Here is a 17,126-nt window from a genome sequence, read left to right as displayed (position 1 = left end):
GATTAACTATTAAGTAGTTTTAAATAAAAATAAACTCCATGTATAGGAGCATAAACCCAGATTAAATAGTCAAAATATAAAATGTAAAAATATTTTATTATAAATAAATATAACTATGGAAATCGAATTCCCTGGTGTTCATATTAAGTTTTCAGAGAAAACATAAATAAATTAAACTACACTGGCATTTAAAAATAAAGGAGTAACTCCACAAATTGGAAAGTAACTCCAGAACCACCCGCTCTTGCCAACTCCACTCGATGTCAAAGCTTGACCGAGTTCCAAGAGTGTCTGTCTGTAGACCGTTTGATCTCAAATTTTAACAAATATTTGATCATACGGTTGACCATACACCAACTTTCGTGTGGGTTATGGTCATTTTAACCTATACAGTCACCGGAGGGGATGAAATCTTAAGCCAAGAAAGACAGTAGATAAAACAATAAGATCAAGAAAGAACAAAAACAAAAGTTACACTGATAAAATACTTCTGCTTCCCACCAAAGATAAAATTAGACAAAACTTACTCAAAGTCAAATTAACTAAAGCCGCTCCAATGTTTATTTTGCATTTGCAAATGAACAAAGAGCATGTGCTCATATCTATGATATAGAAAGATAGCAAAATGGAAAGGACCAAAGCAAAATTAAACACCAAAAGAGAAGATACAATAACTTTCACGATCTGTTGTTTACCGCACTGGCTGCTGATTGTAGTGAGCTTTCTCTTTTTTCTTGGCTGCAGCCAGCTTTGCACTCCTTGCAGCAGCCTCATTGGCTGCAGCACGTGCGGCAGCATCCATCTCCTTGCTTGATTTTTTCTTCTTCATTGAAGCAACTTTCTTAAGCCTCTCTTTCACATCAATGGCAGAACTATCCTCAGTCTTCTCTGTTTCAGCAGCAGTTTCAGAAGTTGTATTTCCAGCCTCCACAACATCAGGTTGCTCTTGTGATTCTTTCTGCTCCTTCAAAGATTTGTCCTTCTTCTTCTTCTTTTTAGCATTTTTACTCTCCCCGGCAGCATTCTCCTTCTTTTCCACAGAACCATTAATATCCTCTTCTTTCTTCTCAGCACCTAAATTTTTGAAGGCCAGAAAAAAATCCAAATATGCAGGACTCAGATAGCTACATGGTTTCAGTTGAGATAACTAATATATTTTAAAGATATTTTACTTTCTATACGTGAATACAATTCAAAACACATTAACTTTACCATGGGAATCATCCTGACTAGAGGGTTCCTTTGAAGGGTATCCTAGCTCAGCCAAAACAGCTTCAAGTTCTTCAAGCCCCTTTTTCTTCAACTCCTTCTTTGAAAGTTGCCTTTCAGCTTCCTTTGTAACCACTGGAGGTTCAGCAGGCTTCTGAGGAACAGGCTCGACTTCTTCTGGCACGTCCAAGTCATTTTCATGTTCCTCCTCAGCATCATCATCAGCATCATCGATACCTTCTGACTCACTCTCACTTTCCTGATTCAAGTATTCATCAACTATACAAGTTAGTGGTTGTGTAACCAATGAAACCATCAGAAGAGATAGTGCACACACATGTTAATTGAGAGAATTACAGCGAAGACCAATTTATTAATTGATTTTAAAAAATGCTAACAATCAGGCTTTTTCAAGAAAAACTGTAAGATCATGTACATGTTAGATAATAGTTCCTTATTTCCAGACATAGCTAATGAATGATTGTCTGTTAAGACAGCAAAAGAGTGTGAAGTAACAACCTTGCCTAAGATCCATATTTAAGTTCGACCATGGTTGGAATAAAATTTACATCCTTATACATTGTCCCTTATATCATTTAAATGCGAGAAGACTGTTCCTATAGTTTTGGGGTGCTTGTTTAACACTAATATCACCCTAATATTTCTTTAAAAGTGAAAGCAGAAATAAAAAAGATGACAAAGTATAAAACAATTTTGTTGCTGTAACAGTGTAATAACATTCTAGTCTTGGTTGATCTGCTGATTGAATTAGAGTTGTGCAACCGTTCTTAATAAATCTATATAAATATAACAAAACCTGATTATCCACAACCTAAAACTGGAATGGATAATCAATATCAACACAAACAATACAATATGAAAACAATACCAGAACCTTAATATAAAAAGCCATTCAGTCTGATAAAACACAAACAACATGCAAGAAACTAAAGGATTCACAAAGCATAGAAATTGGGATAAATATAATGTAAAATCCACTAAAAAATAAAAATTGAAACAGTAATTGCAACAAATGTATAAGTAGTCCTTGCAACTCATCCACTCCACAGTCAGTTAAAAACAAACTATATCAATCCAAACAACAACATTGGGATTATACACTTGGGATTATACACTGAAATAATTAACAAACAATAAAAAACAAAAATAGATAAAAAAACTAAAGGCAACACAGGGAAAAACAGGGCAGGAATTAAAACCTCAACAACAACTGCGTCGATATCAGGGACGGTCTCGGAGACAGGGGGAGCAGCCCAACCGGATTCAGGAGGAGCGGTGGTAGCGTAATAATCCTCATCATCTTCGTCATCAACATCAGCCCAGGACTTAGAAGTAAGTGGCGCCGGGGCCCAGAAAACATCCTTCTTCTGAGGGTCTTGGGCCTTGGACGGGCCCTGCTCCTTGTCGGGTTTCTTCTTCTTTTTCTTCAGGCTGCCCAGCGCAGCAAAGACGTTGTTGCTGCTTATGACTGGCACCTCATCTCTCCTGCTTCCCATTCCCAATTCAAGTCAGAATAAATGCCGGGGCAAGATCGGAAACACAGAAAAAAAAATGAAGAGCCGAAAATTCTAGGGTTTTGCGGCGGTGTGATCTGAGATTAATGGAAAGAAAAGGAAGGGTTTTGGAGTGGGGAAGAAAGAGGATAACGCAGAAGGTGAAACAGTGAGTTTAGGAGGTGGGATCAACAACAAACTATGGATGATGATTTATCTAGAACTGAGACTGTTTGCATAGGATTACCATTACCACTCCCATGCATACATCCACATACACATCTTTGGGATTTTATAGCCCCATTCTGTGTGTGCGTGTTTTTTCGGGTGCGGTAGGGTCTGTGTGGATGTGGTACACTGCTTCTATTGGTACACACGTGTTGTCAACCTTTGACAATGAATCATCACATGATCAACACACGTTTCTTAGATATCTTTTCTAATTAATTTAAAATCTTTCAAAATAAAGTATTATGGTTATCTGATTTTTCAGAAAAAACATAAAAAAATGGCTTTTATGTCAAACTATTGATTTTTTTCTTTTATCTTCTTCTAATTTGTTGGATTGGAAACTCATCCCAAGAGTTGTTTTTATAAATATTAGGGAAAACTGGTTCAACTGATAAGAAGATATTTGACATTGAATTTTGATAAGATTATTGAATTAATTTTTTATTTTCATATTTTTATGAATGATATAATGTCATCATGTGTTCACTTTATGTAATTTTATATCTAATAATTTTTAATTGAGTAGCAATATATTTTGTGTTATTAATTTATCAAATTTATGTTATGAATAATTAAAAGTCTTCATGTTATTACTTAGAGAGTTGTGGAAATGGTAAAACTCAATTTATACAACACTGGTGGAAAGGAAACATATGGATTATATTCAAATTTATTATAATAAATCAGTATAATTATAAAAGAATATATAATTTCATAAAAATATTTGCAAAAATGTGTAATAAATATTTTTAAATAAAAAAGTTATTTACTCATTCTTGAAGAAAGATTTCATAATGGTTTTCCATTAACAACTAAGATTACCTCATTTATCCTATAAAGCAAAGTTTTAAAAAATCAGATTTTGAGTGCTATTTTGTTCAGACAGCCAAAATTTTTTGGATTCTATGATTGCACCATTCCTTAATTTCCTACAATATCAAAGATGGTGATGAATTGGAATCACAACTGCAATTTTTTTTTTTTTCTGAAGTGACAGGATCCAAGAATAGCTAATCGAAGGAGCTACCGATAATAATTAAAATTGACTTCAATTTCAGATGAAAAACATTAATTCTGAGAAATGGGTCATCGAATATCAGCTATTTATTTTTGTATTTATCTTATTGTTTTAATATTTTTATTATACTATATCAACATCTGTGTTTAAGTTCAATTTCCCTTTACATTTTCCCAATATTTATGCTATGCTGCATTTTTATTATTTAATGCATTGTATCAATATTTAAATTGAATTTAAAAAATACAGATTTCTTTTTTTTTGTAGATAGAGGATAAAAGTAGCTAAAAATATAAAAAATAAAAAATATACAAATGTAACAAAAAAATCATTAACTGATTATTTTCATAAAATTTAAAACATATGTTAAATGATAATTTAGTAAGAAATAATAGGTCATGATTCTAAGTGATGATTCTCAATTATATCAAGACACAGAAAAGACATATAATATATCTAATTAATAGCTTTATTTTTTCTGTTTATGACTTGGGGGAGGTGGTCCCAAATAAAAGGTTACTGGAAGAGAAGTTTTCGCATAAATGTCAACTAATTCTAGTTTTATGATATTAGTTTTGTAATATAACTAAGAATAAAATTTATTATCACTATAGTGATTTGTAAATAAATTGAATTAGAAATAGAAAAAAATAAAACTTTATAATAATAACAATATTATTAATTAATTATAATATTTTCTTAAAATTGTTTAAAAAAAATACAGTAAAAAGAAGTTAAAATAAAAAATAAAATTATTAAATTCATTAGAAGTTTTAGAGAGATACTAAAGACAGCTCTATTTGATAGTTTTCCACAGATATAACTAAAATTACATCATAAAATAAGAGTATTTATTTATACTTATATATAAAAGGATTTTTTATTTTGGTGTCTATATTTCTATTTTCAATTTTAACTTTCAATAATAATTATTTATTTAAATTAAAATAATTTTTTTATCATTTTGGTATTCACAACTGTTTTCATCTCACATTTATTTTTTTTTAAATTAATCAATTTCAGACTAAAATAAGTATTTTTAATAAAAAATTATTTATAAAATAAAATATATTTATAATAAAATTTAAAATTATTTATATTTTTTAAATTAAAAAAAGTGAACACACATATAAATAAAAATGTGTTTTTTTCTAATATTATATGATGATGACAAATAAATTTATCTTAAAATGTTCTCAAGTTACAATTTTAATGACTATTAATATTTTTTTATTTTAAAGGTAGTTTGCTGCGTAAATATATTTATAATTTTTTATAAATTCAAGAAAATTAAATATAAATTATATAAATTCGTTTATAATTATTATATGAGATAACATGAGTTAGGTTTAGAAAGAATGTTTATTTGCAATTTGATGTGTAACCGACTAAGTAATTCATTTGTTATTCATTCGTTTATCCGTCTAATATTGATAAATATTTACAAATATTTTTAAATAAATATATTATAATTTTTTAAATATAAAATCAATTAAATATCAATTAAAAATAAAATTAATATAATAAAATATAATTTTAATTTTAATTAAATTTAACTTAATAAAACATGAAAAAAATAATAATATTTTGTAAGTGACATATATCTGAGGATACGAATAATGTGATACTCGCATTCAATTCATTTTATAAATAGATATTAAAATATATGTGTATCCGCTATATGTGGATAATAAATACCTGTAGATAACAACTATCCATTAAGAAATTTATCAAAAAATACTCGAGATGACAAGTCTTTTTATGGATGGTATAATAAACTAACATGTCATCTATCATCAATTTATTAAAATGAGTATTGTTTTTAATCAATTGGTTTGTCATATGTAATAACTCCAAAATATAATAATTATTTTTATAGCATATACAATATAGGAAGTTTTTTTGGGAAAATTATTAAACTTGCGCCTTAGAGGTAGAACTAGCGCCCAAAGTCCAAAGACTCTTTGGAATTTAAATTTTAAATTGGCGGTCAACCACTTAAACAACATTCAATGGTAGAAACATTAGGAGTCCTTGTCAAATGAACCCTAAATAACATGAACATTATGCCTAACGCTCTGGTGCCCAATGCTCTGCATCACTGTCTAGCCGTCTCTGAGTGATGTCCAGTGCTAAGGCCACTGAAACTAACTGACTTGGATTTCCAAATAGGGTCTGCAGTACCCTTTCAGTGCCAACGTCATAATAGACAATTATGCATGTGCAATTGGCTTGTAATACATTTTTCTCTCTTTGCTAACTTGAAATTGGTACCAAATCAATAGAAAATACCTCCTTATAAGTCAATTGTTCAAACTCAATTGTCAATTTTCGTCCACTCAAATTCAAGTATAAAGGCAATACAAAAAGTAGGAAACAAATCACAAAAACCCCGAATACACACGGTCCAGAGGGAAGTCGAGATGTACTCGGCCCAGTTGCATGTAGGAATAGCCAAGGGAGCAAAAATGGATGAAAGGGCTGACACAGGGAGGGGTCGAGAGTATCTCGTCCAGGGAGGCCGCCGAGTACTTCCCAACCCATGAGGTCGAATACAACGCGGCCTAATTAGGGCAGACCAAGTCTTGGTCATGTGGGGTAACAAACAAGGGAGTCTCATTTAGGATGCGAATGTATAACGGTGCACTCATATTTTGAACAGTTACAATAGGACACATTCATGATAGGATATTCATTGGTGTTTATTATTATTTGTGAAAGAAGAAAAGTGTTCGTGAGAGTAACGAAGTCAGGATCGAGACCAAGTAATATAAACTAAGGTCTATTATTCGAAGGTAAGTACGACTAACTCAACTGAATTTGAATATATACGCTCTATTGAAGTATTACTAGCTTAAGCGTAAAAGTGACTGCAAGTACCTGACTTCCAGATGTGCAATTCAAAAGTTATTCAGAGACAAGTTCCAAGAGATAGAGGCAGCAAAGAACAAAAGGCTTTTGAGATAGTTTGATTCCGATCAAGAACATTCACAATTATAATTAGATCATAATTAAGCGCAAAATACAATTTCACCCAATTTATTAAAATTCCATATTGATTATAAGTATAGAGCTTGGTAATCAATATAAAAGATGATAAATAACATTAACTTCTTTACGTTGATTAAATAACCTTTAATCTCATAATTACTTTTAAAAACTCTACTTCTCCCTGTATGACTAAACTATACACATATAACCCTAGTTAGAAATCTATGCATATCATCATAATTTAGACTAATACAAACTCACTTTTGATTACATTTGAGTGACATGGTCACAACATTATATTACAACCCACGTACAATTGTTGAAAGAGTTCAACAACCTTAAAAATGAATAAAAAGTAAATTTATTTTATTCTCTACTTTGATGGAATAAATGTGTAGAGTTTCTCTACTTAAATTACTTTTATGATTATTGATCTTAAAAAAGACGAAGATTGTGGTCAAAAGAAAAAGTTTAAGAGTTTAAAAAGAAAATATAGAGACAATGATTTTTATAAAATAATTTTTAATTAATACAAAGTCTATTTTTAATTTTAACTTTTTATTACTAAAATATTATATTGCTATTTTTTTTAATTCTTAGACCATTATCACACCATGTAAGTAGATATTAAAATCAATTTATTGAAATAATAATGAAAAACTATAATTAAAAGAATTTATATATTTATTTTATGTAATTTGAGAAATATATAATTACCAATAGTTATCAATTAGCTTCTAATTATCTATTATGATTAAGTAATATGATAACGTAAGTGAGAGAAAATGCACAAAAGGAAATTTTATAACGCAAATTATTTAGATGCAAACGGTTACAAATAACATGTTTTTTTTTTTGCCTTACTTTTCTTTCAGTTGAGAGGAAATATTATTTTCTTTTGGGCCAGGAGCTATAGAACACCGAGATTAAATAAAACATTTGAAATTTTAACATTTGTTAGGAAGATGAATATAATAAAAGAGAAAAACAAATTTCCCAATAATTGGAAAGAAATGAAAGAAAAAATTGTTTTTTATTAAATTATAAATTTGTAGTCTATGATGCACGAATACGATACGTATCGACGTACGTGATAGATACGAGATATATGAATATTGAAAAAATGTACAATAATTCTTAAAAAATAATAAATATATGATTGTTATTGTGTGAATCCAAATTAAAACTATATTTACTAAAGTTGTCAACATAAACAAATAAAAATTATTGTCATTGTAAAATACCACTATAAGAAAACTTTCAAATAATGACAAATTTTAGTAACAAAAAATATATAATAAACCAATTATGTTAATAGTCAAAATCTTGGTAGCTAATATTAGAGACCGATTTAGAAATCAATTCATAATAAAAACTAATTTAATTATCAATTTAGACACCAATTATAATTTTTTTGAACTATTTTAGTTACAAATAATTTTTAATTTTTAAATTGGTACTTAAAATTGCCACTATATAATGATTAATTTTTTTTGTTACTAAAATTTATTATTATTCAAATATTTTCTTATACCACTATATAATAATTAATTTTTTTTGTCACTAAAATTTGTTGTTATTCAAATATTTTCTTATATTGTACTGTCATAGTTTATAGTCATTGAAATTTGTGGTAAATATATTTTGTCACGCAAATAAATATGAATTACGTTATTTTTACATCATCAAATAAAAAAATCCACTTTACAACCAAAAAAATTAAATTTTTTTAATTAAATTTATTTAGTTTTTTAATATCAAATTTTAACATATATTATTGAAGTAGATTTTAAGAAAAGTGTATTTTTTTTAAGAATGCTAAAGTATTATTTTTGTATATAATATGAAAAATTTTACTATACAAAAACAGATATCTATTTAGGAATTGTTCCTATAATCAGAAACTCATTAAAAACAATATTTACGACTCATAGATAAACTGTTTGCAAAAAATACAACTTCAATCAAATTCATTAAAGTATGTCATAATTTAAAAGGATATTACTAAATATATTTATTATACAAATAACATTTACTATATTATTAATTATAATTTAGATTTTCTTAAAATGATTAAATTTTCATTTAATTTATTGGTACTTATATTCTTTAAGACTATATATTTTTAAAAGTCTTCCGGTGTCCTATGTGATTTAGCATTTCTATAACAATTGGTTTTCTATCATATTACTTTAAAAAATACCTAATTTTAGCATTTGAAAAATATATATAACAAACAATAATCAAGCTATATGACCTGTTCAATCCTTTTGTAAATACATTCAGTCCATTATCTCAGCCACACTGAAATAGAATTAAATAATAATAATAATAATAATAATTATTATTATTATTCCCTGAGCATTTGAGAACATTCTTATCCGATGAGGGAAGAAGCACTTCCCGTTCATCGATTTGAATGAATTTTTGAAGTAAAATGGGAAATAAAACTCAGAAATTCATGATGAAGCAGAACTATCAAAAGTCGTTCCCACATGCTGAATGACAAATCCGTAGATCTTTCTCTTCAACTTCTCAATCTTCTCTGTAAGTGAGTCATCCCCTTTGGAAACCACACGGTCCAGCCATGCATTCACACGCTTCAAGTGCGACAAAACAACAGCAATGGAGCCACCGTCCAGGGGCAATGTTTTTTTCCCATCAGCTGCACACTCTCCAAACACTTTAAATCCTGCATCAAGGGACTCCTCAACAAACCGTAGAAACCACATCTGCATTTCAGATAGCAAATTTGCTCCAAGCTCTACTGTCTCTTTCGTTCCACTACCTCTTGTCCACACACTACCACTCTGACGGGATGGTGGTGATGAAGGAACCTTCACATGGCTCTTAGCTGCACCGAGAGAGTGTCTTTTTGATAAACTTTTCTGCAATGTTGATGGTGGATCAGCGGCGGTGCCAGTAAGAAGGGATACTATCTGGAGATCAGTGGCCAAGGCAGCTTCAACCCAGAGAGTGAGGGACTTTGACTGTTCTGTCGGAATGCTGTTGTCTTCAGGTGTCTCTGAATAATATCTGTTGGCAACGGCTTCAGCCATCGCAGTTGATTTCAAAACATCATCGTAGATAGTGAAAAATCTGTCTATGGTTGGCAAAGGATTTGTAGCTTGGCACACTGAGCACAGGTCTGAAAACATGCTGATATGTCGAAGGAACAAAAACAAATACATTCATGTTAGCCACTACGGAGGAAGCCAAAATATGTGAAAAGAAAGATATGAATTGAAACCCTTGAAAATAAAATGGAATTTTCGTTGTAGGTTTAAATAGTGAAACTTCTGATACAATTCAAAAGTGTAGAATATTTAGGCTCTTTCCAGTACCAAATTAAGGTAAAAGTCGAATTGTTACCTTAAACTTCTTATAATACATTCAGTAGCATTGGCCTCCTCTAATGCTTCCGCAGCAGCAGCAGAGGCAAGAACCTTTCTTTGCATTGCTTCCTGCATTGGGTTGATAAAAAGGGACTTGGACTTGTTAAATCAAATCAACCGAGTCTCTTCATCAAAAAAATAAAAATGAAAATTTACTGACTCTGTTCTAGCCCCTTCGTTTCATCAGAATGATATAGACCTATCTATTATTTGGCTTGTTTTTGTTGGATTAAAATCTCCTATTGTTGTGGACTAAAAATTATGTTAAGAAACCTGTAGTCAGGATGCTAACACTTGTGGAACAAATCATAGTATGAGAAAAGCATAACTCCCTATATTAGCATGCATTGTGAAAAGGCCCTTGTTTTTTTCTCGTACATTCACTGTCACCACACTGCATTTTACTTTAGAAGGGTGCAAAATCTATTACTTCTTGAGACAAGATTTAGTTGCATTTACCTAGACATCTTCAAGACTGTTATCCAATTGGTAATTAAGGGTAATCAGTTCAATAGAGTGTTAACCGATTACCAATGGAAGCTCAGAACTGCGGCAAAAAGCATAAGAGTTTTCTCCTTATTATGTTTAATTCTAGCTTATATCATACGATAACGACAAAGGAGTAGTAAATTGTCAAAACACATACCTTTCCAAGTCTTGCAAGGTTCCCAGACACAGCATCGAATGGAACACTTCCATCGGTCCATTTCTTTTCATGAATGGTGATACCCATAGCTGCAAAATTGGATTTCTCTTCAAGGACACAACTCTGAGGAGATAAAGCTTTAGTTTTCTCATTGCTGGAAGAATAATTGCTCCCCGGTTTTTGACCACTCACGTCACTCAAACGTCTTGACATCGCAGCCTGCAAAATTGTATCAGCATAAGGGACAAACCAAACATATACCAAGTAAGGTGCATTGCATTGTTTCTAAAACAAGAACAACAATTGCAACTCGTCACTTCATGCTCGATCACACACTTTCTACTTTTGGTTCATCTCAATTTCATTTACCTGAGTACGCAAAATTGCCTGCGCGTCAATCTTGTTCTTAGAACCACCCTTTTCTTTGTGTTCACTTTCAACAGGCGTGGCCGGCGGTTGCTCATCCCAATTCTTCCTCGCACTCTTGGACCCAACCAGCGCATCGGAGACCTTCGAGATCCCGGCGACAATGGTGGCCATCTTCTTCTTCGCGGCGGAGTCCACGACCACCGGCGATACCTTAAGCCCGCCGGACAACCTCCTCCCGGGAGAAAGCGACGCCCGCCGAGGACTAGGTGACGGCTGCTTCCTCCCGTTCGGAGAAGCCTGCCGGTACCTCGACGGCACAATAATCGCGGGCTCCCTGGACACCTTCCGAGTATCCTCACGCGCCGAAACGAGGCTGGGAACCACGCACTTGGACGGCACGGGAGACGCGGACCTCTTCCCCTTTCCGGCGGGAGAGGGATCCCGCTCCGCCGCAACAACGATCTTGTTCCTGGACGCAGAATGCGACCTCTTGGCAGTGGCCGGGGAGGAGAATCTCTGCGGAGGCAAGTTGTCGCGAGGCGCGAGAGGCTCTCGGGAGACGCGTTCTTTGTCTTTAGGTTTCTGTTCTTTGGGTTTAAGTTCTTCGGGGCTGGGGCTGGGGTTAGGATTTCGAGGTTGGGTGGGATCAGAGTTGGAAAGGTAGAGGGAGAGTGGGTCGAGGTCGGAGTCGGGGAGGGGTTGGATGAGAAAGTGACGCGTGGAGGGGGAGATGCGAGCGACGAGGGGCTCGGGGGTGCCTAGGAAGGGGTGGCGGCCGGCGAGGGGGCGGATGGCGGAGACAGAAGGGAGGGGAGAATCGAATTGGAAACGGTCGACGTGAACGAACTGGCCCAGCTGGAGGCGGTTGGAGAGGATGAGGTCAGTGTCGGGGTGGGAGAGAAGGACGTAGGTGGAGTTGAGGGAGTCGGAGAGGTTGAGGTAGAAGCCCTGGTTGGACCAGAGATCGGAGCCTGCGAGAGCGGGGACGATTCCGATGACCTGGAGGAGCGGCGAACGGTGGTCGCCGGTGACGCGGGTGTTGGTGTTCATGGCCTGCAGCATTTTGAGGAGAATGCCTGGGGTGAGGGAAGCCATTGCTATTGCTTGCTCTCTTGCTCTGAGACTGATTGAGATGAAGCCGTTACAATGTGGTGGTTTTGTATGCGCTGTGTGGTGTGTGTCTTTGAATTCAAATATTTGTCCCGTTACTCTTGTGATTCTCTTCTCTCTTCTACTTACTATTATCACGCCATTTATTTATTTATTTTAATTAGGCTGCACTACCCCACACCCTACTCACGTTTCAACGTTTCTTTCACTTTTCAAAATTATTTTCTCTAACTTTTTTATGTATATCGCGCCATTATTATATTTTATATTTTGCTTGTATAAATTATAATCAAAATAAACTAGCAGTGTAAATCTAAAACTCTTTCGGTTAATGTGGTTGGTTGGATGGACTAGAAAGAGGAGATTGTCCATATGTGAAATGCTTCTTCAAGCAGGCCCAACAACTGATTATTGGATATACTATCAACACTACACATAATAACTCGTAACATAAATGAGAAATTCAGCATAATTATAAATTAAACTCAAAATTTTAATATAATCATTAAAAAAATATCTAAAATGACTTGTAATTTCTATAAATAAACATAAAATAAAATATTAAACATATGAGTAGGGATGTCAAAAAAATCTATACCCGTGGGTATCCGCGGATAAAACTCGCAACGGGTAGGAAACGAATATTAAGAATGGATACCCACTATCCGCAGGTACGAGTGTTTTTGATATCCACATGTTAACGGGACGAGTATGAGTATTATAGTATCCATACCCGTGGATATCCATACCGACTAAACTTTAATTTACAAAGATACCCTCATATATATATATATATATATATATATTAGTAAAAAACATTCTCACCTCGTTTCTTTTAAGCTGCACATCTTGTTTTGTCTTCTGTCTTCATTCTTTCAGTTTTGGTATGTTGTCTTCTTCTAAGTACACCCCCTTGACATTCTTCTCTTTTCCTTCTTTGAAATTGGGCATATACATCAAACTCTATATAGACAGTGACATTTATGGTATGCTTGTTGTCAAATGATGGAATCAAAAATTAAGAATAGGCACGTGACAGTTTAAGTTTATTTTTTGTTAATTTTTTTAATTTTGCAGGGATCGATCGGAGAAAGTGGACTTGTTGATCAAAACACTAATTAAAGAACTTCCATTACGTTGAACATCATTTTATATTTATTTGGACTTGTATGAACTTGAGTTTATTTGAACTTTATTTAAAATTTATGATAGTGATGTATTTTATTTGAAATTATGATTAAATATTTGTTTTTTAAATAATTTTGTAAATACCTGTGAATATGAAAAAATAGGCGGGTACCCGCATAATGGATACTCGACAGATATGAGTATGGGTATGAGACGAATATTTATGCAGCGGGTAGAGTATAGGGGAGCTACTACCCGTACCCTACCCGCCCCATTGACATCCCTGCATATGAGTAGGGATGTCAACGGGGCAGGTAGGTACGGGTAGTAGCTCCCCCATACCCTACCCGCTGGATAAATATTCGTCCCGTAAACCGTATCCATATCCGTCGGGTATCCGCATAACGGATATCCGTATAACGGATATCCGTCTATTTTTTTCATATCCGCGGGTACCCACGAGTACCCGCGGGTATCCACGAGTATTTACAAAAATATTTAAAAAAATAAATGTTTAACCATAATTAGTGCTTGGATCAACAAGTCCCCTTTCTTTGTGAAAAATAAACAAATAAAAAATCACTACCAATTTATATTGCAGTTTATTTTTGAATAAAATATTAAAAAAATTACTAACTTCATCAATGTCCACCTGTTGCAACATTGTATAAAGTTTCATGTTGTCTAATTTTAATTTAGAAGAGCCTGAAAACATAAGAAGTTCATTAAAAATTTCTAATAATCACTTAATTAAAATATCTAAGTAAAAGTGTTAATTTCATTACCTTTCATGTTGATCTATATCCAGTCTTAGAGACACATCAATGCCTCCACACAGTATCCGGAAGTAATTTATTCCGTTGTTAGGTAAGAATCTGACCACATCATTGAATGTGTCAATTTGGCCCCTAGCCCATGAGCCAGCCCTGACCCACTCTTCATAAAGCCCCCTTTTAGGGGGCCCCCAAATGAGGGGGCCAAAAAAAATCCCCAGCCCCCAAAGCCCCCTCTCTAGTGGGTTAGGGCTAGGACTAAGGTGGGTTAGCCCCCCCCAAATAATACTACATTAAGCCAAAGTCAAAGATCAAGTCGAGCGACCTAGAGGAGTCCAAAGACCCAAACAGGCCCGACGACCAAGACGGGCCCTAAGGTCCGAAGACCCAAATCGGCCCAACAAACTGGACGGGTTTGAAGACCTAGACGTTCCTGATGACACCGAGAGGCCTGAGGACCCAGACAGGCTTGAAAATCTGGACAAGCACGATGACCTCGACGGGCGCAACGATCCAAAAGACCTAGACGATCCGGACAGGACCAACGAAACAAATGAGCTCGAAAACCAAAACGGACCCGACGACCCAAATGGGCCAGATGATTTGGAGCGACACGACGACTTGAACGGGTCATTGGGCCCGTCCAGGTCATCAGGCTCGTTTGGGTTGTCGGGCCCGTCCATGGTGTCGTGCTCGTCCGGGTCGTCGGGATGGTCTGGATCATCGAGTCCGTCTGAGTCGTCAGGCCCCTCCGCATCGTTTGGCCCGTTTGGGTTGTTGGGCCCGTTCATGTTGTTGGGCTCATCCGGGTCGTCAGGTTTGTCCGGGTTGTCGGGTCCGTTCAGGTCGTTGGGGTCGTCAAGCCCGTCTGGGTCATTGGACAAATCTGGGTCGTCAGGCCCGCCTAAATCGTCGGGCCCATTTAGATTGTCGCGCTTGTCCGGGTCGTTGAGCTCGTTCAGATCGTCGGAATTATCGAGTCTTCAGGCCCATTCGAGTCGTCAGACCCGTTTGGTTCGTTGGACCCGTTTTGTCATCGAGGCTGTCTAGGTCGTTGTGATTGTTCGGGTCGTCGTTCTTGTCCGGGTCGTTGGGCCTGTCCCACAGATAATAATGTATTTGAAAAAATAATATGTTTTTCATGTTGAAGTTAAAAGTCCATGGGTTGGCCCTGACCCACATGGCTTTTGTAGGGTTTTTGGCCTTGTGGACTTCTTTGATGTGGGTTTTTTTTTAATGTGAGCTGTTTTTAACCTAGCCGACATGGACCAGGGCCAAGCCCTGTGGGCTGGGCGAAATTGACACCTCTAGGAATACTATATTCTTCTAAATACATTTCTTGACTTTAATAGTTATGATGGATGCTATCAGCTTAATTTCGATCCATTTCGTAAAATATTCGACTGCTACGATGAGGAACTTCATCTGCCAAGCAGCCAGGGGAAATGGGTCGGATATGTCTATCCCCCATGTATGGAACGACCAAGGGATATTAATGGAATGTAAGATCTCGGGAGGAGCCTGGTGCCAATCTCCCTGCCTTTGACACTGGTCATACTTTTTTACATGATGTAGACAATCTTTTTTCATAATGGGCCAAAAGTACCCTACTCTAATTACTCTCAACATGAGTGTTTGCTCTCTTACGTGACTGTCGCAAATTTCTTCATGAAGCTCAAACATGGCCTTCTTCGATTATTCATGGTCTATACATGTTAGTATCAGGCGTGAATAGCCGAAACAGAATAAGTGGCCATCTAGCAGCGTATAATGAGAAGAACTCCTCTTCACACGTTGAGCCTCGCTTTGATTTACTGGTAATATCCCATCTGCTAGGTACGATTTTATGGGCATCATCCAGGAATTCTTATCTAGCTCTTTTCCCCGGGGTTGTCACTCCCAATACCCAGACGCTTCTACTCGTGGAGCAGTTAATGTTTCTTTGATGACTGACCTTTGTTGGTCGGGCTTTGTGCAACTGGCCAATTTCGATAGGAGGTCTGCCCTGTTATTCTTTTGTTGGGGTACATGAGTTAGCTTAAAACTCTGAAAAAGTCCAGCTAGCTTCTTCACGTATTCGAGATATCGAGCGAATTGGGATCTTTGACCACGTACTCGCTGTTGACTTGCCCGGTTATCAATGATGAGTCACTCCTAGCTGTTAGGTGAGCAATTTCCATCTATTTAGCTAGTAACATTCTTGCAATTAGGGCTTCGTACTCGGCTTAATTATTGCTTGCTTTGAATGCAAATTTTATTGATTGCTCGATGAGGATGCCTCCAGGACCTTCTAGAACTATTCCCGCGCCACTTTCGTGTTGGTTGGAGGCTTCATCGACGGAGAGTACCCATTCAACGACTTCCTGACTTAGTGAGGCAGACTTGTTGATGGGTTCAGAGGGTGTCAGCTCCGCTATAAAGTCAGCCAATATTTGGGCTTTGATCGGACCTTGAGGTTTGTACCTAATGTCATCTTTTTTAAGACTTGTTTTACTAGAAGGTCAATTTTTTCTTCAATGGTAAAACTTTTAAAATATGACCGAAGTTTCCTGGCTGAGATGACAATCACTAAAGCGACCTTTTCCAATGTGGGGTATCTCTGTTCAGCGCCATGTTATAGCTGACTTACAAAATAAACGGGTCATTGAACTCCTTCTTTTTCTTGTACGAGGGTTGAGCTGATGGCGTGTTTTGTAACTATCAGATATAGTTGTAATGGATATCCTGGTTTTGGTCGGTTGA

The 17,126-nt window shown here is 35.3% G+C and overlaps 2 protein-coding genes across 2 annotated transcripts; both read right to left on the bottom strand.

The window, feature by feature from the left end:
* Positions 1-413: 413 nt before the first annotated feature.
* On the bottom strand, positions 414-2,997 carry LOC114178920 (nucleolar protein dao-5-like). Its single transcript, XM_028065068.1, has 3 exons — positions 2,430-2,997; positions 1,213-1,468; positions 414-1,074 (listed from the first exon to the last, which is right to left on the bottom strand). The coding sequence occupies exons 1-3, from the start codon at positions 2,724-2,726 to the stop codon at positions 692-694; spliced, it is 936 nt and encodes a 311-aa protein (XP_027920869.1). The 5' UTR covers positions 2,727-2,997; the 3' UTR covers positions 414-691.
* A 6,173-nt stretch (positions 2,998-9,170) lies between these two features.
* LOC114176481 lies at positions 9,171-12,565 on the bottom strand. The gene is made up of 4 exons (XM_028061530.1): positions 11,374-12,565; positions 11,005-11,223; positions 10,336-10,427; positions 9,171-10,122 (listed from the first exon to the last, which is right to left on the bottom strand). The coding sequence occupies exons 1-4, from the start codon at positions 12,466-12,468 to the stop codon at positions 9,423-9,425; spliced, it is 2,106 nt and encodes a 701-aa protein (XP_027917331.1). The 5' UTR covers positions 12,469-12,565; the 3' UTR covers positions 9,171-9,422.
* Between the last annotated feature and the right edge of the window lie 4,561 nt (positions 12,566-17,126).

The sequence above is a fragment of the Vigna unguiculata genome, chromosome 3 (genome assembly GCF_004118075.2).
Source record: "Vigna unguiculata cultivar IT97K-499-35 chromosome 3, ASM411807v1, whole genome shotgun sequence".
In the NCBI taxonomy this organism is placed as follows: Eukaryota; Viridiplantae; Streptophyta; class Magnoliopsida; order Fabales; family Fabaceae; genus Vigna; species Vigna unguiculata.
This window is presented reverse-complemented; position numbering and strand designations above follow the sequence as displayed.